Below are 18,821 nucleotides of genomic sequence, written 5' to 3'. Positions count from 1 at the left end.
TGGTAGTTAGGGTTTGAGGGTTGTGGTAAGTTCAGGGAGGGCATGCCCAATAAAGAGAAAATCAATAGGCAAGGAACAGATATGAACTAAACTGTATGGAAAAGGGTGGCCCATCCTACAGGAACAGATTAACTACATTTTTTTATTGGATGCTATAATGATTATGTGACTGATTTTTGTTTTTTGGCATGTGAACTGTAATTGATCCACTTCAGAGGGTAATGAGATGGAAAGTGTAGTTAAATAATAACTATTACTGAAATAATTAGATAGCATTAAGCAAAGATAAGTATACTCCTCTTAGAATGAAATTGCTTCTTTTGGTGGCATATAGAGTAGGATTTAAAAAACACTTGTTATACTACAGAAAAATGTGAACTTAACTTAGGCTTAACTGATTCCTTGCTCCTAAAATGATAAAAGTATTAATAATACTAAAAATAATAGAGGACAGATCAAAACATGTAAGTCTCAAAGTATTGTTGGAGTGATTGAAAAGCTGAAGCCTAACTAATCTACATGAGCAATAACTTCATGGAAAAATGAAGTCTGGAGCAGAATTTTGAAAATGTGTTGAACATGATTTGACAGAAAAGGCAGGTCATTTAGCAGAAACCACATGCTACATGAAAAAAATACAAAATAATATATTCAAAAACTTCCCGAATCTTTAAAAATTTCCTTTATATGCCTTTTCCTCACTTTTAAAATATGTTATAACTGTAATAAGTTGATGAAGAATGTAATTTTAGGTTGACAGCTTTTGTGCTTTTGGATAATTCAGATGTTCAGTTAATTCTCCAAGTGCCATGTTAAAGGAGAAACCAGGATAAGGTATCGAATTAATGTCTATGGTAAACTTTTAATTAGCTTTTTATTAAGAATTTCCATGAACATAATTAAATCATATAATAAGCCCCCATGTATTTATCACCTGCCCTCAGTGTATAACTTTTGATCAACTCATAGTCCTATCTACTGCCCAGTTCTACTGGCAATATTATTTTGAAGCACATTTTTGCATACCATTTCATCCTTATAAATTTCAATATATATCCCTGAAAGATAAAGTCTTTTTGAAAAGTATAATGACAATACCATTCTCACACCTAAAAACCAGTTTTAATAGTGATTCCTTAATTCCACCAAATATCTAGTAGGTGCCCATGTTTTCAATTGTTTTATAAAAGTAATTAAAAATGTTTGTAGGTTGACTAAATCAGAATCTAAATAACATCTATACTTTGTGATTGATTGATATGACTTTAAGACTTAAAATATTCCTCCTCCATCTATCTTTCTCTTTTTTGTCTTGTAATTTATTTATTAAATAATCAGGTGGTCTTTCCTGTTGACTTTTCCATGGTTTAATTTTTACTGATTGCATCCTATGGTGTAGTCTAACATGTTCCTCTGTCCTCTCAGTTTCTTGCTGGGCCTAGAGGCAGTTAATATTTTTTATACTTAGTCATCTGTAATCTCTTTAATAGCTCAATCCACATTCAGTTTGAATTGAAAATGCTCAAAATAATCCAGGGGATTTTTTTTCTAAAATCACAATTTAGTGTCACATTATTATATTTGTATGCTTATTTTTTTTAAATCATCATAATTTATATGGTATTTGCTAAAATTTTTAAAACTTATTTTTATACTTTACCTCAAAAGTGAATCCATAAATCATGCTTAACATTCTGAAGACTCTTTTAAGATAAGAAATATTTTCCCCCTCCCTTACCAACTGAGTAAAATACACTTAAAATTAGTTTATAAGTTGGCTATTTCCCTTGCCTTTTTCATATTTGTCCATGGAGTTTTAGGTTTCTTTTTGGACCAGCTGGGGGCAGAAGAGAATAGGGATGGCAAAAACTATTACCAGTATATAATTTACAATAGATATTCAGTAAATAGATGAAGCTGTTAGCTTTTTCATGAAGCCTAATAAGTAAAAGTAGCAGAATGTTACCAAGATTATTTCCAACCTTCCAAGTTATAATTAGAATACTTCATTATTTTATACAGTGGAATGTGCAATTGTTCTTATCTAATTTACCATTTTTACAGAAACAGCTGTAATACCTATTAATGGTTCACCTCGAACACCAAGGCGAGGTCAGAACAGGAGTGCACGGATAGCAAAACAACTAGAAAATGATACAAGAATTATTGAAGTTCTCTGTAAAGAACATGAATGTAATATAGATGAGGTAATTTAACTTCATGATTTCTTTAAAATAGTTACAGTAGATTTAGATGTAAGTTCTTCCTAACAATATATAATTCTTTCATGATGAGCTTGCTTTTTTGTAATTAGTGCCAACTCTTTTGCAGTAGCAAAATATTTAGAAAAAGTTTAATTTTCATATTCAGCTACTTTGATTTTAAAGAGAATAATAGCTCCCTCATTCTGGAATCCCTGAAATGTACATCATTAAGGCAGTAGTTATCAAATATATTTGTTCTTTAATTCTTCTGTGGTTATTGATACTCCTAATGTTTTAGAGTAAGCTACTAAGAAAACCCTGTTGTTCTGATTTTAGTGATAAGTGATACCAAGATTAAATTTCTGTTTGTTGTTTAGTCGCTAAGTTGTATCCAACTCTTTGCGACCCTGTGGACTGTAGCCCACTAGGCTCCTCTGTCCATGGGATTCTCCAGGCAAGAATACTGGAGTGGGTTGCCATTCCCCTCTCCAGGGGATCTTCCCAACTTAGGGATCAAACCTGCGTCTCCTGCACTGGCAGGCAGATTCTTTATTGCTAGCCACCAGGGAAGCCCAAATTTCTGTTCAGTCTTGTATAATTACTCCAAGTATCACACCAGATGCTAATGACTGGTAGAACACCCAGGAATTACTTATCTTGTTAATAAAATCTGGAATGTTAGAACTGGAAGGAATCTTAGAATTAATGTACTCGGCCTCCTTTTACTAATGAGCAGACAAGCTTCTAGAGACTGATGGCTGATTACTAACAAAGTCTGTGCTTTGGAACATCTGCTACCAGTGCTGCTTTCACTGTGCCATGCTCTTTCTCTCATAGATTGTTATATTGTCCACAATTCACTGTATGAAATGTTGCATCTTTGAAATTTCTCTGTCAACTCTGGGAAAGAATGGGGGTATGATATCAAAATCTAGTTTAATAAGTATTGGAGTGATTTATCAAGTCTGAATTTTGGCACTATGAGTTTTGTTAATTTCATCAAATATATAGATATAGACATGTAGATGTATCAACTTTACCCATATAATATACTCTTTTACTTTTCTAGAATAACATTTTATCTTCACTAATAAGGTGACAAATGTAGTTGAAATTTTTTCTTTTTAACTCCAGTCTGCTGTTTAGTCCTTCAAGATAAAGAATATAAATAAAGACAGCTTTCTAATTCCTGGTGGTTAAATCTCTGGATTTCAGAACTACTTATATAATTGCTTGCCAAAAATCAGGAATAAATCATGTTTTTCCTTTTTATTTTAAATAATTCTTTCATAATTTATGATGTAACAGTGACTTATAAAGTGTAGGTGATCAATAGCTTTGGTAATTTATATTAATTAATTTGATACTTTATATATTAAAATATGTAATATTTGCATATAGCATTTATGATTATATAACTGTTGGTTAGTTATATTTATGGTCATATCATTATTGGTTACTCATACTAATTGGTTAAATAGAACTACCCATCTTATAATTATTCCAGTTAAGTGGGAATTAATTGGAAAACAATACTATTAATAAGTATTATAGAAGCTTAATTCTTATAGCTTGTTTGTGAAGTAGAAGATAGGAACTTATTAATAGGCATATTTTAAATTATTTCTACCTTAACAAATGTAGACTCCAAAGTTGGAAAAGGAAGTTACATGAAGAAAAGTAAGTTGCTTACAATTCTGTGACAGTTTTTCAGTATAGAATAGTCAGAGATACAATTCCAAGTTTTCCAAATATGGTCTTTATTATCCTTGTTAAATGTAGGGGGGGGGTTTGTATGAAACTGTGTAAGTCCCAAACAAAGCATTTTCATTAAGTTTTGAAGAGAATTGTTAGGTATATGTATGTGAAATTATTTTCTTATAAAAGCAGGTCCTTTTCCTAAATTTGTGCTAAAATAATTGACTCAATATACATTAAGTTTGATATGTGTATGAAATGGCCCAAAAATACTCTTTGGGGAGAAATCAGAGCAGTGTAGAGAAGTTAAAGAGCCTTGGCTTTGATGCTAGGCAGATTGGGTTTCAATTCCATCTCTGTCGCTTACTAGCTATGTAACTTTGGTCAAGTTGCTTAATTTTTTTGAGCCTCCGATCTTTTCACCACTTGTTAAATATGGGATTTTGAAGTTGGTTTCAATGGATTTTCTTCTTGTAAATCTCATTTCATTAACAACTCCCCCCTGCACCTCCATTTTAGGACCTGGAATCTGCCTCACATAAATTAAAAAGTGAATAATTGTATTAATTATAAATAAACATCACACTGAGTTGAATGTAACTTATTGATCAAAATGTCAGTTCACTCATTCTAGTATTAATAACGACAGTCAAAAAACCAGTCAAAAGCAGTTAAAAAACCAGTTTTTAAAAATTTCAATGGTCATGTTGTAACTTTATCTTTTTCAGGTGAAAAATGTTTATTTCAAAAATTTTATACCTTTTATGAATTCTCTTGGAATTGTAGCTTCTAATGGACTTCCAGAGGTAATCTGAAAGAAAACGTAATAAAAAGTTAATATGTTTCGGGACTTTGGGGAGGGAAGAAGAGTTGTCTAAATTTCATAAGGTTACTTTACTATATATTAAATATTTTTCACTCAAGGAAAGAATATAAGTAGAATTGTGGTGAATCAACTTTATATAGTAACAGAAAAACCCTTTGTAATATATGCTCAAATGTATATATATAAACAGCATTTTAACATTTGCACTAGACATTGATTTGTACTGAAATTTTTCAAAAATCAAAATACAGGCTTTTGAACTTCTAAATGCCTTAAATATTTAAACTAAATTTCTGCAATCTAATTTATTCTGATTTGCTTTATTATGCTTCTTTAAACATAGAAGCCTTGATTTATGCTATCAACATTATTGGCATTACTGAATTTTGGAACATCCTTTTGAGTATTTTTTTCCTTGGCTGTACCATGCGGTTTGCAGGATCTTAGTTCCCCAACCAGGGATCAGATCTGGGCCCCAGTGGTGAAAGCACCAAATCTGAACTACTGGACTGCCAGGGAATTTCCTCTTTTGGCTACTTAATTGGAAATAGCTTTGGTTGAAATGACTGTGATTATATTGTAGACATGTTTTAACTTAGTGGTTTGCCATCCATCTATTTCTTTTCCCATTTTGCCTCAAATGTCTTGCTCTTCAGTGAGAACAGAACAGCTGAGAACTTTATGTGGTAACTTGTGGAGAAAAGGATGCCTAAATGATGAAGAGCAAGTTCTCAATGGTGAAGCAGTGTTTTAGACACACCTAGCATCAGTCACCAAGACCAAAAGACATGAAATCAGATAGCTAGATTGCTGATTCTGTGACCTGAGTTGATAGCTAGTCCTTGAATTAATTCAGCAGTTACTCAGTGAGTGCTTAACCTGTGCCAGGCATCGTGCTACATGTCGTCATTGTAGAGGTTTAACTCATAGTCATCGTTCTTATGATGCTAGTGGACGAGAGAGACATACAGAGAACATTACTAATAGGAGTCTACAAGAGTTTAATAGATGTGTACAGAGGGTGTGGTGACATCTCAGAGGAGGGCTACCTAATTCAAATTGGGCCAGGTAGATTTTGCACAAAATTCTTTGGAGGTGATGTGATTTCTGAGTGGAGTAAGATTTATGAGAAGTAGTATCTCCAGGAGTTGGAAATTATAGATTCAAGGGCACAATGATATGTGATAGTATTGTCTGTTCAGTGAACTCCAACTAACTCCTTAAAGTTGGGATACAGAACAGGAACTGGTTAAGACATGGTACTAAAGAAGCAAGAAGGAGCCGGATGGTGTATTACTGAGTCCTGTTACCAACTTATATATCAAAAAATACGGTATTTACAACTCTAAAGAATCTTGCTGCTGCTGCTGCTGCGTCGCTTCAGTCGTGTCCAACTCTGTGCGACCCCATAGACGGCAGCCCACCAGGCTTCCCCGTCCCTGGGATTCTCCAGGCAAGAACACTGGAGTGGGTTGCCATTTCCTTGTCCGCTAAAGAATCTTAGGCATTTGTAATTTTTTTCCCTTTGAAAGGATTACAGGGTTAGAAAATTCAAGATAAACTTTACATTATGTAGCACTAACAGCTACTAGTCAGTAACCTGTTGATATTTAGTGCCTCACTGAGACAGGGCAGGAACAATGATTAAACAAATAGAAATGCCTGCTTTGCCTAAAAAGCTTATGCAGGCAAGCACAAAGTTTACATTTAAATGAATTTCTTCCTACTACTCCTTTTAGAATGCGGTTTTAGCGCTCTCAGATTAGAAAGTCACAGGAGAAGGCATGTTAAATAATTATCTATCAGGCATTGGTTTTTATATTATGATTGGAAAATTATGAACCCAGGACTGATAAAAAATTATTGATTCTAGCATTTGGAAGTGTCTGAGATTGGAAATAAATTGTGCACGTATGTTAATTAGGCTAATTAATTGAGGTTATATGCCCAAGATATGTTACTAAAGAAAGCGTGAGTAAACCAAAGGATTTAGAAAAGATAGGCAAGATTTGTTAGTGTTTGAAAAATTATTTTATATTGATAAGTGTAGAAGATTAAAAGTGAAAGATGTATAGAATGGAGGATCTTGGCAATTAAGTGGTTATATTTCTATTTTTATCTACATTTCCATCTCAGTATTGTTTTGTAGCATTGGTGATTCTTGTCTAGATAAAGTATGGGATATATCCATAAAACAAGATTTAAAATTAGAGTTGAAAAAAGTGTGCAATTTTTGCACTAAAATACTTCACTTTTAGATATATGCCTTTGTTTATATTGCATGTGAAGTCTATGTAATGTAGAACTAGGTGATATTCTAGGTACAAAAATTGTTTAAATATGTATACTGAGATATAATGGCATGAAAAGGATAATCATCAATATTTTTTGGTTTTTGAGGTGGAAAATCTCTCTAAACAATATGAAGAAATTTACCTTAAAAACAAAGATCTAGATGCAAGATTATTTCTGGATCATGACAAAACTCTTCAGGCTGATCCTACAGACAGGTATTACACATGATATATTATTTGTTGATATGCTAGTTCATTTTTTAAAAACTTAATAATACCAAAGTATATTCTCTTGAATTGTTGTATAGAATCGTAAAATAGGAATGGTTAAGATAACTGCAGACAAATCTATGAGATATTATGGGTTTCATTCTACATCATTGCAATAAAGCAAATACCATAATAAAGCAAGTCACACAAATATTTTTAGTTTCCCAGTGCATGTAAGAGTTACACTTAGATTGTACTATAGTCTGTTGAATGTGCAATAGCATTATATCCAAAAAATGATGTACATACCTTAATTTAAGAACACCTTATTGCTAAAAATGGTAACTATCATCTGACAATGCAGGATTATAAGCCTTCAATGTTTTAAAAAACCAATTCTGTGAATCACAATAAAGCAAAGTGCAGTAAAATGGGATATGCTTGTACAAAAATTTTGAATGATTGTATGATTAATTTTATGTCGTTAAGCATGAAATCATTTAATATTAGCTAAAATACATATATGTATATATAATTTGGAAATTAAACACAGGTAAAATGTTTCTAATTTTATTTAAGCCAGTAAATTTTGGAAGGCATAATGATTGAAAAACTTGAGCTTTAATGTTTTTTAATACTGAACAACTTGGCTAGTAATATCATCAACATCTAACATTATAGAGGAAACAAGCATCTAACTTCCACTTTCAGAAAAATTCTTAATGATTGCACACCTGTTTGTCTGTAAACCTAGTGGAAAGAAACCTAACTTTAAAAAGATGATGAAAAAAAGAAATTTTATTTGTGTAAGCAGCTTTTGAATCATCTATTTCCTTTAACTTCTGTTATTTACTTAACCATTTTGTATGATGTCATGAGGCAACAGAAGGTATTATACTGCTTTTTTGACTCATAAAGCCCAAGTTGTAAATTTTCAGTCTGAATTACTTTGCTTATCACTATTTAGTTTTGAAATGCAAAGAACACCACGAAAAAGTAACCCTGATGAAGAGGTGAATATGATTCTTCCACAGACTCCAGTTAGGTATGACTTTTTTTACTTTTGATTTTCATTATAATTATTTAATCAGTGCTTTATAGTGCTTCAGGTTTAATCATTTGTGAGGGAAAGACATTAAAAATGGTTCTAGTCCTTCTGGGATATATACAGAGCAAATGATAACACTTTTCTTTTATTTACTAAAATGGAACACATTCTCATTCTAGGTTATACTCCTTAAGGGCAGACAGACCTGTGTCTAATAATCATATCATTGGCAATTAGTAGTACATCTGGCACACAAAGAGCACTCAATATATACCTGTTACATGTATATACAAATATATAATGCAGATGTCTTTCTCTCTGGAATTATTATTTTTCACAGCATCACGTTCTTCCCTTCATAGTGTGTATCACAATTTATAATTATGAATGCATCTGTGTATTTACTTGTTTCTGTCAATACCCATAATAACCTTTAACTTTATACTGCAATGGAGCATGACTTTTTTGTTCACCTTAAATTAAATAATTAGGACCTAAGATAATACTTGATACATAGTTACCAATCATTAATTTTTTCAAATGACTACATACACATATACAAATGCATTCTTGTTTGAATACAGTAATAGACTTAGACTTGGCACAGAAGGGACTTTATGAAGTGATGTTTGAACTGAATTTTGAAATGTGTAAGTTTGTGTCACAGAAGACCAACAGCATGTGCAGAGGAATGGACATATGAAACAGCCCAATGTGTCAGGGGAGCTGTAAGCAGCTTTGTACTGACGGACTAAATGGGAAGATGAAATGGCAGAAGAGGAGGTTGGGGACTAGGTCATGAAGGGCCTTATTATTATTCCATACTCAGAAGTTTGGACTTCACCTTGTGCAGGATATAGTCCAATGCTATACATGGATTAAGCAGGGGTAGGATAAAGTCAGACTTGGTTTTTGAAAATTTACATGATAGTCACCTGTGAAGAGAGGGACTGAGGAGGGTGTGGTGAGAAATAGACCTATCAATCTGTCACAGTGGTTCTTAACCATGGATGCAAATTAGATACCCCGAGGAGCTTTTTTCCCCCCAAAGTACATATGCCTTGATCCTGCTGCCATAGACATAGTGAGTCAAAATCCCTGTCAAAATCCTGCATTGCAGTAATTCACTTGAGAGATGCTGAAGATCTAAACCAAAAGATAGGTAGTGGGAATGAAAGAGCAAGAAGAGATTTGATAAATAGTTGATGAATTCAAATTTAGAATATTATTCTTAAGGAATTTATGGGACATGAAGAAGATAATGTAATAAGTAGTAGGACATAAGGATCTTACATAATAGATTGGGGAATCATCAGGAAGAGTTAAAACCAGAAAAACAGATGAGGTTTTCTGAAGTGAGGATTATAATAACAAGGATGGATGACTAAGGACTGAACACTAAGAGTGCTAGAATTTAAGGACTAGATAGAAGTTAGATTAAAAAGAATGAGAGGTGTGATTGGGGAGGCCAGAGAGTGGAGCCAAAGAAGCCAAGGGAGTTTCAGAAAAGAGCGTGTTTAAGAGTGTGAGATGTCTCAAGAAAATCAAGTATCAGACCGAATAAGAAAGATCTTTTGGTTTTAGCAGTTGGTCATTTATGACTTTAGTCACTGTGGCTTAAGAAATTAGTACAACATGTCATAGAAGCGTTATATTTAAAAGTCGTGGAATTGTAGCTATCAGTTTCGAGAGGCTTGGCTGAGAACCAAACATGGATTATTAAATAATATTTAAGGAACCTTTTGGCCATAAACATTCTACAGCATTCTACAGTGCATACAGAGTAGCAATGTAGTTCTACTCCAAAATTGGATTGTTAATATTTACCACGTACCCCCCCATACACACAAAATTATAAGAGATTGACTTACGTTTACGTTTTAGTAATGATGACTTCTAAAATCATGTATGCCTTCATCTTGAAGATCTCTGTAAAAGAGAGTCACTTGGTTCTTTACTTGAGTTATTAAATATCTTAGTCTTTATTTGACTAGTTTTAATATTTAATTGTAATAATGTTTTGCTTAAAATATTACCATTTTGATGCCCTTTTGTACTTAAAACCATGTCATTACTTTTATCAATTGTTTTATTGATACATAGTTTTATTAGTAAATAAGCATATGTTTTTTAATTATAAACATATTATGAACATATCAATTCTTAAAGATCTAACTAAAATGTTAATTCCTTATAAACAATAGTACACTAAGGGATTTGTAAAGTCTTATTTCAGAGAACTTAAAGATTAACAAGAGACAATGAGATTGAAGATAAGTGTAACTTATGACATAGATACACTTCATTTGTTCTTTTTGTTACTTCATTTCTTAACATTTCTTCATATTTTTTTCTAGAACTGTTATGAATACTATCCAACAATTAATGATGATCTTAAATTCAGCAAGTGATCAACCATCGGAAAATCTGATTTCCTATTTTAATGTAAGCCATATGTGAAACACTTTATTATGATATCTTGGCAAACAAATTTGAAATTAGAAGTTAAAATACTGTTTTTTTAAACACCCATTTCCCAATAAGTTGTCTATTATCTTATTTCTTGCTTTCCTTTTTAACTCTCCAAATTAGATATTAGTAGTAGTATTGTTTTATTTGGACAGTGTTATTTTCAGATTTTCTCATGTGCACTGTTTGTCTTGCTCACCATTTTTTCTTGCAGCTTAGACCTCTCTTCCATTTTTATTTTCTTCTTTCTTCAGATACATCATTTTTTTTTAATTGGAGGATAATTGCTTTACAATGTTGTGTTGATTTCTGCTGAACAACAATGTGAGTCAGTCATAACTATATGTATATCGCCTCCCTCTTGAGCTTCCATGCCCCCATACATCTTTTAATAATTCCTTTAGTGAGAGTTAGTTTAATATGAGTTTACAAGCTTTGTGTTTTATTTCTTGTCTTAAAATATCTTTATTCTTATTTTTTGTGAGGCGGTTTACCTGGATCATCTATTTTAGGTTGACCTTTACTTTCCCTTAGTAGTTTGAAGGTATTACTTTACTACTTCCTGACTCTCATTGTTGCTAGTAAGAAGTTTTCTGTCAATTCAGCTGTTGTTTCTTTACAGTTAATCTGTCTTTTCCCTCTGGCTGCTGTTAAGATACTTTCTTTGAATGCGACATTAGATAGGATTTAATATTTGTCATACATATCTCTGCAGTCTTTTTTATTTAGCCCATTTTCATTTATTTTTACTGTATGGCCCTGTGTGCATTACAGTATATACTCCTGATAGACCCTGAGTTTGATATCTGAAAGGCACCTGCTACCCTCCCTCCCCTTAAAAAAAGGGAGTGAGAAAGAAAGAGAATGAAAGCTAGTATCTGTATTGCATGCTTGTTCCTTTCCTCCTTTAAAATTAGATGAGGCTTGGGGCTGACTGAAAGGCTCCTCTGTGGAAGCTGGATGAGGCTTGAAGACTTATTAAAGTTTGGCTTATCCAGTAACTGTGTGCTTTGTTTAGTTAACATCCTGTTTAATATCGTAAGCTGCCTGTGGTTTTGTCGTCTTCTTGCTTATATGCCCCCCCAGGGATTAACAAAGTATTCTTCTGTCATCATAGTCATAACTATGTTGGCTCAGAACTGATTTTCTTTGTCCAGTTTGCATAAGGTTGTTTTTATTTCTGGATAATTTGTAGCACAACAATGGTTCCCAAACATAGGTACTCAGTTACTTAGAACTTTTAGAAGGGATAATGATATAAGTAAAAAGAACAAATTAATCTCTGTTTCCTTAAATATTGTTTTTGGTATTTCCTCCAACATTTAAAGTATGTAGGACCTCTTTTTTATTTTAAACTATGTCTATTGAGCAGAAAATTCTGTCTCAGAGATATTTTCCAGAACTTAGTTTAAAGTTTAACATTAAATGGAGTGCAACAGTTTAAGTGCAAAGTTTTGCGTATACTACAAATTGCCTGTCTCAGAGGGGGCATATCTTGAAAATCATTAAGTTTTTCTTTGAATTTGTTTCTTGGTTTCTTCATTTTAAAAATCAGTGCCATTTTTCCTTCCTTGTATAAGTAAAATATTAGAAGCTATAGACATTTTTTCTTACCAATTTTATTGAGATATGATTGACATATTGCTCTGTATAAGTTTATGCATACAGCATAGTGATTTGACTTACATACATCATGAAATGATGACCTCAATAAGTTTAGTTAACATCCATCATCTCATTTGGATACAAAATAAAAGAAACTGAAGAAAATTCTTTTCCTTGTAACGAGAACTCTTTGGATTTACTTTAACAACTTTCATGTATAACATACAGCAGTGTTAATTATATTTATCGTATTGTGTGTTACATCCCTCGTGCTTATTTATCTTATAACTGGAAGTTTGTACCTTTTGTCTGCCTTCATCCAGTTCCCCCTCCCACCATCCCCTGCCTCTAGTAACTACAAATGTGATCTTTTTTCTATGAGGTTGTTTGTCTTTTGAAGTGTAATTGACCTACAAGACTTCGTTAGTTTCTGGTGCACAGTAGAGTGATTCAGTATTGCTGTACATTGCAAAATGATCACCACAGTAAATCTAGTTACCTTTTGTCTCCATACAAAGGTATTACATAATTATTGGCTGTATACCCCACACTGTACATTTCATACCCATAACTCATGTATTTTGTAACTCGAAGTTTGTGCCTCTTAATCTTCCTCACATGTTTCTCTCTTTACCCACGCCCTCCCTTCTGTTCGTTCTCTATGTCTATGATTGTTTTTGTTTTGTTACATTTGTTCATTTGTTTTGTTTTTTAGATTTCATATATAAGTGAAATCATATAATATTTGCTTTCTTTGTCTGATCTACTTCATTTAGCATAATATTCTCTACATCCATACTTGTTGTCACAAATGGCAAGATTTCTTTTTTCTCTATGGCCAAATAATATCCCCTCATAGGGAATGGGTCATCCCTCATAGCTCAGTTGGTAAAGAATCTGCCTGCAATATAGGAGACCTGGGTTTGATTCCTGGGTCAGGAAGATCCCCTGGAGAAGGAAATGGCAACCCACTCTAGTATTCTTGCATGGAGAATCCCATGGACAGAAGAACCTGGCAGGCTACAGTCCATGGGGTTGCAAGAGTTGGACACAACTTAGGGACTAAACTACCACCAAATAATATTCCATTGTGTGTGTGTGTATATATATATATATATACACACACACACACACACACACACACACACACACACATACACATACTTATATGTGCTGTCCTATGCTTAGTTGCTCAGTCATGTCTGACTCTTTGTGACCCCATAGATATAGCCCGTCAGACTCCTCTGTCCAAGGGGATTCTCCAGCAGGCAGATTCTTTACAATCTGAGCCACCAGGGAAGTCCAAGAATACTGAAATGGGTAGCCTATCCCTTCTCCAGGGGATCTTCCCCATCCAGAAATTAAACCAGGGTCTCCTGTATTACAGGTGGGTTCTTTTACCAGCCGAACTACCAGGGAAGCCCATACACCTGTATCAGTTCAGTTCCGTTCAGTTCAGTTGCTCAGTTGTGTCTGACACTTTGCAACCCCATGGACTGCAGCATGCCAGGCTTCACTGTCCATCACCAACTCCCAGAGCTTACTCAAACTCACGTCCATCAAGTCAGTGATGCCATCCAACCATCTCATCCTCTGTCACCCCCTTCTCCTGCCTTCAATCTTTCCCAGCATCAGGGTCTTTCCAATGAGTCAGTTCTTTGCATCAGGTGGCCAAAGTATTGGAGTTCAGCTTCAGCATCAGCCCTTCCAATGAATATTCAGGACTGACTTCCTTTAGGATAGACTGGTTGGATCTCCTTGCAGTCCACGGGACTCTCAAGAGTCTTCTCCAACAGCACAGTTCAAAAGCGTCAATTCTTTGGTGCTCAGCTTTCTTTATAGTCCAACTCTCACATCCATGTGTGAATACTGGAAAAACCATAGCCTTGACTAGACGGAGCTTTGTTGGCAAAGTAATATCTCTGCTTTTTAATATGCTGTCTAGGTTGGTCATAACTTTTCTTCCAAGGAACAAGTGTCTTTTAATTTCATGGCTGTAGTCACCATCTGCAGTGATTTTGGAGCCCCAGAAAATAAAGTCTGCCACTGTTTCTCCTGTTTCCCCATCTATTTGCCGTGAAGTGATGGGACCAGATGCCATGATCTTAGTTTTCTGAATGCTGTTTTAAGCCAACTTTTTCACTCTCCTCTTTCGCTTTCATCAAGAGTCTCTTTCTTTGCTTTCTGTCATAAGGGTGGTGTCATCTGCATATCTGAGGTTATTGATATTTCTTCCAGCAATCTTGATTCCAGCTTGTGCTTCTTCCAGCCCAGCGTTTCTCATGATGTACTCTGCATAGAAGTTAAATAACCAGGGTGACAATATACAGCCTTGACGTACTCCTTTCCCTATTTGGAATATCTGTATACCACATCTTTATCTATTCATCTGTTGATGGGCACCTAGGTTGCTTTCATTCTTGGTTATTGTAAATAATGCTTCAGTGAACATAAGGGTGCATAATATTTTTTCAAATTAGTGTTTTCATTTTCTTCATATAAATACCCGGAAGTGAAGTTGCTGGATTTTATGGTATTTCTGTTTTTAATTTTTGGTCTCCAAATTGTTTTCTATAGTGGTTGCACCAATTTAGATTCCCACCAGTAGTGTACAAGGGTTACCTTTTCTTTATATCCTCACCAACACTTAATTATTTGTTCTGTTTTCGATAATAACCATTAGACAGGTGTGAGGCGATATCTCATTATGGTTTTGATTTGCATTCTCTGATGATTAGCCATTTCTCTTTGAGACCCCATGGACTGTAGCCCTCCAGGCTCCTGTGTCCATGATATTCTCCAGGTACAAATACTGGAGTAGATTACCTGCCCTCCTCCAGGGAATGATTAGAGTTGTTAAGCATCTTCTCTTGTGATTGTTGGCCATTTGTATGTCTTCTTTGGAAAGATGTGTATTCAGTTCTCTGCCTCTTTTTTAATCAGCTAGTTTTTTGTTTTGTTTGTTTGATATTGAGTTGTATGAGTTCTTTGTATGTTTGGCTATTAACCCTTTATCAGATATATCTTTTGCAAATATCTTCTCTTATCCTGTAGGTGGCCTTTTCTTTTTGTTGATAGTTTCCTTTACTTTGCAGAAGCTTTTTGCTTTGAAATAGTTCCACTTGTTTATTTTGCTTTTGTTACCTTTTTTTTGGGAGTCAATACCAAAATATCTCCAAGACTAAAGATAGGGAGTTTACCATCCATGTTTTCTTCCAAGAGTTTCATGGTTTCAGGTCTTATGTTCAAGTCTTTAATCCATTTTGTGTTAATTTTTGTGTGTTGAGTAAGATAGTGGAATTTCAGTTTTTTGAAACTGGTTTTCCAGTTTTAGCAGCACAGTTGTTAAAGAAATTGTCCCATTCCTTACTTTATATTTTGTATTATTGACTCTTTTGTGGTAATTAATTGATCATATGCATGGGTTTATTTTGGAGCTCTCTCTTCTGTTCCATTGATCTATGTTTTTATGCCAAAGCTAACTGTTTTGATTACTGTAGCTTTGCAGTATAGTTTGATGCCTCCAGCTTTGTTCTTCTTTCTCAAGATTGCTTTGGCTCTTTGGGGTCTTCTGTGGTTCTACATACAGCTGCTCTACTCTGTTAAATACCTTGAAATTTTGACAGGAATTTTTTGAATCTGTAGATTGCTTTGAGTAGTGTGAATATTTTAACAATATTAATTTCCTTGAGCATGCAGTACTTTCATTTGTATCTTTTATGATGAGCTGTTTTTCTTTGGTATCAGTTGTAAAATCTATGAGGCTGTTTTTTGATGGCTAAGGGAAGGGCTAACAAATCTTTCCTAACTTGCCAGCAGAAAATTTAGATAATAGGGGTTTTTTAGTTGTAGTCAAGTAGTTTCTGGTCCCTACCATCCCAGAATGGAATGCTTTATATTTCTCATATTTTCAGTAGTTGTATTTACTTATTTATTGTGAAGTGTTTTCACAGTATAAAAATTGAAAATAATAAGTCATGCTGTTATAGAACAGAAAGTGTTAATTCTCTGGCTAGACAGTATCCTCTATCTTAATTTCTATTTTTCCTTCTTAAAGAATTGCACAGTGAATCCAAAGGAAAGTATCCTGAAAAGAGTGAAGGATATTGGGGACGTCTTTAAAGAGAAATTTGCTAAAGCTGTGGGACAAGGATGTATGGAAATTGGATCACAGGTAACTTGAACTCATTTTAATGAGTACCACTGTATAGTAAATAATTTCAAATGCAGTATCTGTCCAAGTTGTGTAAATGCTATCTACTAGTATAAAATTTTGGCAGCTACCAAATCCTAGTCGGCTGTGTATGATGCTATTTGGAAAAAACTTGATGGGCTAGCTTTCCTTACTCTATACGGAAACCAAAAGGAAACATGCAGAAAATTTTGGAAAACTTGTGTAAATTTTAGAAAGTACAAGTAAAAAAAAATCAAAATCTTGTTGATATTAAGTTTTTGGTGTGAATTCTTTAACTTTTACACATATGAAATATTATGTATGCACATACTTATATGAATGGAATATTATACATGCCATTTATTAGTGGTATTATTGAATGATGTTACTTTTACTATTGCTGTTATTATTTCAGAAAATCTAAAACTAATATTTGGCAAGAGAATGGGCTCTGGATCCAAGCCCTGGTTTCATATCTGGCTCTTTCATATATGAACTGTCAGGTTTCTATATTTGCTTTACTTTGTGGCATTACTGAGGTAATACATAAAATTGAAAACTGTAATCTACTATACACATTTACTTTAGTGTAGTGAGGTTATATTTTGATACCATCTGTATTTTAAACAATTATATTTAAAAGTTCTTTTGGTCATAATTTGGAATGAAGGATTATGGTGTATATTTGTGTGTATTTAAAATTAGACTGTCTTTTAAACTAATGGAAACTAGTTATTTGATTAAAACTTTTTGCTGATAAGATCCTTTAGATCGGATTTTTGCCTTTGCCAGCTTTATGGAAAGGTACTATTCTCTTAATCCTGGAGAGCTATCTTAAATACATGTCACAGAAGTGTTACATTCATGTGTAAAATGGTTAGAACAGTACCAGGTTCCCCATTGGCTCAGATGGTAAAGAATCAGTGTGCAATACAGTGGACCCAGGTTCAGTCCCTGGCTTGGGAAGATCCCCTGGAGAAGGGAATGGCTACCCACTCCAGTATTCTTGCCTGGAGAATCCCCTGGACAGAGGAACCTGGTGGGCTACAGTGCATGGTGTGGTAAAGAGTTGGACACGACTGAGCAACTAACACTAACATATAATATATTCTTAGTACATATATATCTGTTATGATGTAGACTGAAGTAGGAATGTAGGAAAACCATATACTGGACCCCTCCTCTTGAAAATTTATCGGGAATGTGAAAACCATCATTTTATATGGGGTCGCAGAGAGTCGGACTCAACTGAGTGACCAACACTTTCAGTTTCCTCAGTTTTAGACAAGCTAGCTTTTGTGCTCTCTTGGTAGCCATATTTCTAAGAAGGGTCAGAGATGTGTCTCAGGGCAAAACTTTTTAAAAATTAGTAATTGTTATGTTTTCTAAAATAGTGGGATCTGATTTTTTTTTTATTTGTTTGTTTGTAGCGATACAAACTTGGAGTCCGATTGTATTACCGAGTAATGGAATCCATGCTTAAATCAGTAAGTTTAAAAGAATATAATAGAAAAAAAAATTCATTGCTAATGCAAAGAAGGCTTCTGTTAATTTTTTAAATCTGTTTTAGGAAGAAGAACGATTATCCATTCAAAATTTTAGGTAAATTTTTGTTTTAGTAAAACAATTTCTTTTTTTTTTTTAATAAAAGTAAATGTTACAAAAATCATTCTTTTTTTCCTTTAGCAAACTCCTGAATGACAACATCTTTCATATGTCTTTGTTGGCATGCGCTCTTGAGGTTGTAATGGCTACCTATAGCAGTAAGTTAAATTTTAGTAAATAAACATTCTAGTTCAATTTAAAGTTTAAAAAAACTTATCTGAGGTGTTATGTGGGTTTTTTTAGGGGGGTCAGAGATGGAGAAGTAAGGAGAAGAAATGCATATTTTAGATCATTATATATAAAAGAATGTAATTGGTCACCTTAGAACGGCTTGTGAACTTGGATTGTTTCAAATCATCTTGGGAATACTTTCACAAGGTCTCTATTTTGGTCTATACTGAATCCAGGAAATGTACCTGTTAACCCCCTTTAAAGACTTAGGAGATTGTAAAATCCCTGAGAAGTACCATTGAGCAGCTTCCACTGATAAGGAAGCACTGCCACATATATATATTCAGTGGTTATGAGACCAAAGGTTGGAACTGAAATCTGCCAGATAAATGGAACAGAGGCACCAATAGTGGTTTTTTAAAATACAATTTTCAACATGTATTATTACTTTGCAAATAATCTTGCGACTGTCAAAAAAGTTTTGTTTGTAAAAAACAAAAGAAAAAATTTGTCTAAG

General features: G+C 33.8%; 1 protein-coding gene across 1 annotated transcript in view; it reads left to right on the top strand.

The window, feature by feature from the left end:
- RB1 (RB transcriptional corepressor 1) overlaps nucleotides 1–18,821 on the top strand; it is a 117,871-nt gene that overhangs the window by 38,586 nt on the left and 60,464 nt on the right. The window contains exons 8-16 of the mRNA XM_025263244.3: nucleotides 2,065–2,207; nucleotides 4,631–4,708; nucleotides 7,129–7,238; nucleotides 8,200–8,277; nucleotides 10,638–10,725; nucleotides 16,412–16,528; nucleotides 17,959–18,015; nucleotides 18,099–18,130; nucleotides 18,215–18,291. Of these exons, the coding sequence (XP_025119029.2) occupies nucleotides 2,065–2,207; nucleotides 4,631–4,708; nucleotides 7,129–7,238; nucleotides 8,200–8,277; nucleotides 10,638–10,725; nucleotides 16,412–16,528; nucleotides 17,959–18,015; nucleotides 18,099–18,130; nucleotides 18,215–18,291 (780 nt within the window). The remainder of the gene's footprint in view (nucleotides 1–2,064; nucleotides 2,208–4,630; nucleotides 4,709–7,128; nucleotides 7,239–8,199; nucleotides 8,278–10,637; nucleotides 10,726–16,411; nucleotides 16,529–17,958; nucleotides 18,016–18,098; nucleotides 18,131–18,214; nucleotides 18,292–18,821) is intronic.

This window comes from Bubalus bubalis, chromosome 13 (genome assembly GCF_019923935.1).
Source record: "Bubalus bubalis isolate 160015118507 breed Murrah chromosome 13, NDDB_SH_1, whole genome shotgun sequence".
Classification (NCBI taxonomy): domain Eukaryota; kingdom Metazoa; phylum Chordata; class Mammalia; order Artiodactyla; family Bovidae; genus Bubalus; species Bubalus bubalis.
The sequence above is the reverse complement of the archived record's forward strand: the minus strand, read 5'-3'. Positions and strand labels throughout refer to the sequence as shown.